General features: G+C 34.2%; 1 protein-coding gene across 1 annotated transcript; it reads left to right on the top strand.

Moving 5' to 3' along the window:
* Positions 1 to 419: 419 nt before the first annotated feature.
* LOC113068900 (cystatin-B-like) lies at positions 420 to 1652 on the top strand. Its single transcript, XM_026241824.1, has 3 exons — positions 420 to 602; positions 990 to 1097; positions 1417 to 1652. The coding sequence occupies exons 1-3, from the start codon at positions 453 to 455 to the stop codon at positions 1549 to 1551; spliced, it is 393 nt and encodes a 130-aa protein (XP_026097609.1). The 5' UTR covers positions 420 to 452; the 3' UTR covers positions 1552 to 1652.
* Positions 1653 to 6389: the final 4737 nt, after the last annotated feature.

The raw sequence follows: 6389 nt of genomic DNA, 5'->3' as shown, positions 1-6389 counted from the left end.
CTTCCATTTGTAGATGCTTTAAGGGACCACTCAAAGGGAATTATTGATGTGAACATTACATTTAGAGAACTAAATATATATATTTTGAAAATCATGTATATCACTATAAGAACAAAACCAACCGACAGTATCTTAATAGCACAATATTGGCCAACATTTAAATCTCCTAATAAAACAACACTGAAAACTTGCCTTGAAATGTGTTTTAAAGTAAAGCATTAATGCATTATAGACTGTCCGTACTTGACGTGGTATTATTACTATTGTTTAACATTAGGTGTTGGATTTAATCAAACATCTGACTTTAGTTCACTGCCACATTTGTGACAGCACCTCCCACAATTCTTCAGGTCATGTGATCTTAACTTTAAAAGTGCAGTGTTTCATGCTGGGAGTCAGACTGATTGAAGTCACTTCAGATTCTCTACACTGATCATCAGCACACTGCAGTCATGTCAGAAGCTAAAGCTGAAGTTGGAGCCGGTGAAGTCATGACTGAAGTTGAACATGAATGTGGAGATGAATGTGGAGATGAATGTGGAGTTGGAGCCTGGACCAAAGTGAAGCCTGTCACTCTAGAAGTGATAAAGATTTGCATTGAGGTATGAGACAGAAAATCACTGCTATAGTAAACAAACTGTTTGTTATGGGATTGTTTTGGTGCCGTAATATTGTTTTTGTACACTTTTTAAATTTATTTATTTATTTATTTTGTTTTTACATAAATTCACAATTTTTTATGTCCATGTTCTGCTACATAAATGATAACTGCCAACTTTATACAATAAATTCAGCTTTAATAACATAGATGATAATCGCCCTGTATTAACCCTACAAAGTGATGTACAATATTCAAAACATGTCTAAAAAATTATTTATGATTAAAATATAACTTGTTTACTATTGTAGTTAAATACATTAACTGTTAATAAATGTATCTTCTTGTCCTGTCTTACCATATTAATAAGAATGTTTATCTGTTTATTCAGGTGAAGACACGGATAGAGAAGATAATTGATGATTCAAAGACTTTCATTCCTCTGCTCTACTCTCGCTTCCCCTCTCAGTTTGAGAAAGGAACAAACTATTTCGTCAAGGTAAGTGAGTACTTTTGTTTTTTTGCATTTTTATGCATTATGAGCTTGTGAATTCATCTCTGAAAGTCGAGGCATAACTTGCACACTACCCAGTATCAGTCAACTGTGGCAGGAGTGATGTGTCAAGTTATTTGTCCGTCCTCACTTAAAGTTAATATGCATCAAGTCACGCTTCTTGCATTTGCACAGAATTTTCCCAAATCTGAGAGTGTTTTACTCAACTTTGTAGCACTGCTGGACATGCCTAAATGTAGTCGACAGATGTCACTGTGAAACTTGTAAAGTGTTGGTCATTAAAATTGATTTCTCTTTCTGTCAGGTGTTGGTTGATCATGGGGATGGAGTGTGTGTTCATGTGAAGATACATCAGGCTCCTATCTGTAATGGAGGAAAACTGAGAGTGACTGGAATTCTGTTCGATAAAACCTTTGTTGATCCGCTGAAGCCCTTCTGAACACTTACAGAAATAGTCTGTCTTTATTTAATAGCAGACACATGTAATAAGAGGAACTACTGAAATACTTTCAATCCTCAATATTAAACTGCATTCAAGTCCTCCAGTGTCAGTGTGTTTACTGAACAATATCAAACTCACTCCACAAATGTTTTACACTATGTTTTATAAAAGCAAGAGGTTTGTGCTTGTCACATTTGTTTTGACATCAATACGACAATTTTTAATAACACAACCACTCTATAAACACAAAAGGATATTACACATTTATTTCCATCTCACAACTACGAGAACTTTTTCTTCTGAATGGTTAGAAGTGCAATAGCTTTAAAATCCTAAACATTCACACTCACTAGGCGACTCTACCACAAAACTTCTCAAACACATTCCCATGTCATATCTTACCACAAGATGAGTAAAAATAAATAGCTAAAACTATTTTGCTTATAGAAAATTAAACCCATTTTGGTCCCACTTTATATAAGGTGTCTTTATACTGTAATTGTTAGGTACAATCTCCTGATTACAATCAAGTTTGTGTTGAAGTGCAAAACTTCTGTTGCTGCTGAGGTAGAGGTTAATGACAGGTTTGGTGTTTAAGGTTTAAGTGTTAAAGTTATAGAGTCAAAATTGTAAATGTAGAAGTAACTATGGAAATTAATAACAGATGTAATTACATTTTGGCTAATTTAAATAAAAGCACTTGAATTAAAATTATAATAATTCAATTGTAAAGCACAGCCACCATCAGACTTTAGCAGCTGTTTCTACTTTGTGATCTTTTACAGCTTAAATACAGATTTAAATTCATAAAGTATAGTTTAATAGCTATGTTTTAGAAATCAAATATTTCCATAGCTATGACAGGAAACACTGGCATTGGTAACACTTTATATAATAACGTTCAATTATAAGTCATTTATAAATTATTAGTTCATGATGAACCAATCATTTACAAAACATGACTATACATTCATAAATGATTTACAAAACATGACTACATTTTAGTAATGTTTTATTAATTCAGTTATAAGTAACTTATACGTTTTCAGTTAATGATGAACGAATCATGTACAAAACATGACCAGACGTTTATAAATTTCTTGTAAGTTATCTAAAAACAAAACGTTTAAAACCAGAAATTAATCATATAGATCATTAGTTAGATGGTTTATAAGTTATAAGTTGATACATTGTTTATAACTTATTAATCAATGAAGTATTTATATCAAAATTGTTTTGTATAATTATCTCAATAAACATTAGACTTTAGATTACGGGATGCAGAAAATGTTATAAATGACTTGTACATATATACAAATAATTTGTAACAGGTAAGAAAGATCTCCAAATTATGTGTAACACATTTATAAATGATGAATAGTTTACACATAATCTATAACAGGTGTTGAACACTTTGTAGTGTACTGCAGTAGGGCTGCACGATAACAGAAAAAGTGATAACCACGATTATTTTGCTTGAGGTTTTTATCACATGGAATGGAAACTGACATTTTTTTACTGCCCTATTATATGCCAACAAGTACGTATTTATGCATACATCTTACAGATTTTTGGCTAAAAACACAAGCCTGTCAACTTGATCAGACTTTAGGGAAGATTGCAAGCGAGTGACTACATTTCCAGCAAAACTAAAAGCCCTCTCTGAAGGAGAGCTTGTGGCTGGTATGCACAAGTATTTCTTTGCTGAAAGACATATAGAACTAATTTTAAGGAGTCACAAATCTCTATAAATCTCAGTGCACCTCTTTTTTAATTACCATCATTGCCACAGTCTGCATCTCAGCTTTCAGTCTAGCTTGTATTGATGTTTTGTTGTCCTCAACAGTGTATCTTATCTTAAAACGTATATCCACAGTAGATGCCTTGTCCAAAAGAGCCTGGATATGTGGGTCACTGTATTTTTCATTTCAGCAGTGGTGGACAGTAACGGAGTAGCTTTACTTCGTTACTGTACTTAAGTATATTTTTCAAGTATCTGTACTTTACTGGAGTAGTTTTATTTTTAGTAACTTTTACTTTTACTTCACTACATTCCAAAGCATAAGATCGTACTTTTAACTTCACTACATTTCATAAAACATATCGTTACTCCCTATAATATATCACGTGCTCCGACAATCAGAAGCGGTGTGTGATTCATCATGAACGAACTGAGTCTTTTCAAAATAAACTTTTAAATCGGATCGCGAATCACACCAAACGATTCGTTTAGGAATTAGAATGATCCGATTGCAGCTGTTCTGGAGTCGACAACTCACTGATTCAAATGAACCGTTTAGTGCGAGTCAGTAAGAACCGGGAGATCTTGTGAGCGCGCGTGCGTCTGATGTTGCTAAAAGTAAGTTATTAATGTCGAAATTTAGGATTAATTATTGTAACTGAAAATCATATTTAGGTCAAAATTGTCAGTTGTTTGGGAACTAAATCCGCTGTAAAGAGTGATCTGTTTAAGCCCACTGAAATGCTCCAGTGCAAACGCAGACACATCAATCAGCGTCTCTGTGTTTTAGGTTAAAAAATTTAATTAAATAACCTTAAACTAACACAGATAACCTTAAACTATTCCCGCTCCCGTAATATTAACAGTTTTATTAAAATGCTACCATCTGTTTTTATATTGTGTATTAACAGTAACGTTATACATATGTATATTGTTTGGATTAACTAGACGAGTAACGTTAGACAGACATGAATGTTTATTCATAACAGTACTGAAAATAAGTAAATATTGTAGCTGATGCTAAATGTCTAGCTAACAAGCTTGCTGGTGCTAACTTGAAGTAATTTTTATAAATAATGTCCAAATATTTTTATTCAACCACCTATATATATATATATATATATATATATATATATATATATATATATATATATATATATATATATATATATAGATTACATCTAGGGACAAAAGAAAGGATGTGATGTTCAGAACATGGTAACTACAGCAATTATCAAAGAGGGGAAGAGATGCACCCCGTTTGGCCAGGGGTGTTTTACACCACAGACAAGGTTTGAGAAGGAAAAAATCATTATGAAAATATAATAATATTTTCCTTAAAATGTTCTTCCTAACTTCAGGCCTTATTATCATGTCATATATAACTGTGATGTTCTGTAAAACCACAAACTTTAAAACACTTTCACAGATCACAGATTCCAAAATAATATTTGGTAGCACAACTATTAATAGTTCTAATAATAAATCATCATATTTTCATGATTTCTAAAGATCATGTGACACTGAAGACTGAAGGAATGATGCTGAAAATACAGCTGCACATCACAGAAATAGATTATATTTTAAGGATATTAAAACAGAAACCATTATTGTATATATTTTATTTTGATAATTTAGAATTATTACTGAAATACAACCTTTTTTGTTTCAAACAGTTCATTGAACAATAATAAATGAAGTACCTGGAGCTGACAATGAAGTAAATGTATAATAATTAGCAAAGATGGTTAATTTAGCACTGTAAACGCACGTGTGAGGTGCGGAGACGCGCCGCGGAGAGTCAGACGGGCGTGAGGACCAAACACAGCAGAACGGTAGGAAACTTCACTCCTCTTATTATTTCTCTTTTACTATAGCGATTTATTTTTAGACACGTGATCTGAGTCTTTCATAGATTTGTAGAGTTATTAGAGTATAGAGTTAGAGAAACTGAGTTTTTTTTTTTTTTACATTCTTTGGTCGAAGTTTTCAGATCGGCAATTCGGAGTCTGTTCGCGACTCGGTTGATTCAGATCGGCACTTCGGAGCCTGTTCGCGACTCGGTTGATTCAGATCGGCACTTCGGAGCCTGTTCGCGACTCGGTTGATTCAGATCGGCACTTCGGAGCCTGTTCGCGACTCGGTTGATTCAGATCGGCACTTCGGAGCCTGTTCGCGACTCGGTTGATTCAGATCGGCACTTCGGAGCCTGTTCGCGACTCGGTTGATTCAGATCGGCACTTCGGAGCCTGTTCGCGACTCGGTTGATTCAGATCGGCACTTCGGAGCCTGTTCGCGACTCGGTTGATTCAGATCGGCACTTCGGAGCCTGTTCGCGACTCGGTTGATTCAGATCGGCACTTCGGAGCCTGTTCGCGACTCGGTTGATTCAGATCGGCACTTCGGAGCCTGTTCGCGACTCGGTTGATTCAGATCGGCACTTCGGAACCTGTTCGCGACTCGGTTGATTCAGATCGGGACATCGGGGCATGTTTGAGATTTTTTTAAATTCAGATCTGGACATCGAAGCAGGAAGTGTTTGTCAAACAGTTAATTGGTGATAAATGAATATTTGGACTTGAGGCTTTTTTTTACCTGTCGATTCAGCATGTACATGGACCCACACACAAAGGTGGACACACTCTAGACTTAATCATCAGTAGAGCTCTAAACTTTTCATCCATTGTTATTAAGGACGTTATTCATAACCGTACTGAAAATAAGTAAATATTGTTAGCTGATGCTAACTGTCTAGCTAACAAACTTGCTGGTGCTAATTTGATGTAATTTTTAAACAATAATGTCCAAATATTTTATATATATATATATATATATATATATATATATATATATATATATATATATATATATATATATATATATATATATAGATTACATCTGGGTAAGAAAAGAAAGGATGTGATGTTCAGAACATGGTGACTACAGTAATTATCAAAGAGGGGAAGAGATGCACCCCGTTTGGCCAGGGGTGTTTTTACACCCCAGACAAGGTTTGAGAAGGAAAAAATCATTATGAAAATATAATTATATTTTCCTTAAAATCTTCAGGCCTTATTATCATGTCATATATAAC

Source organism: Carassius auratus, chromosome 5 (genome assembly GCF_003368295.1).
Source record: "Carassius auratus strain Wakin chromosome 5, ASM336829v1, whole genome shotgun sequence".
In the NCBI taxonomy this organism is placed as follows: domain Eukaryota; kingdom Metazoa; phylum Chordata; class Actinopteri; order Cypriniformes; family Cyprinidae; genus Carassius; species Carassius auratus.
Note: the sequence above shows the minus strand (reverse complement) of the source record. Positions and strands in the feature narration are given on the sequence as shown.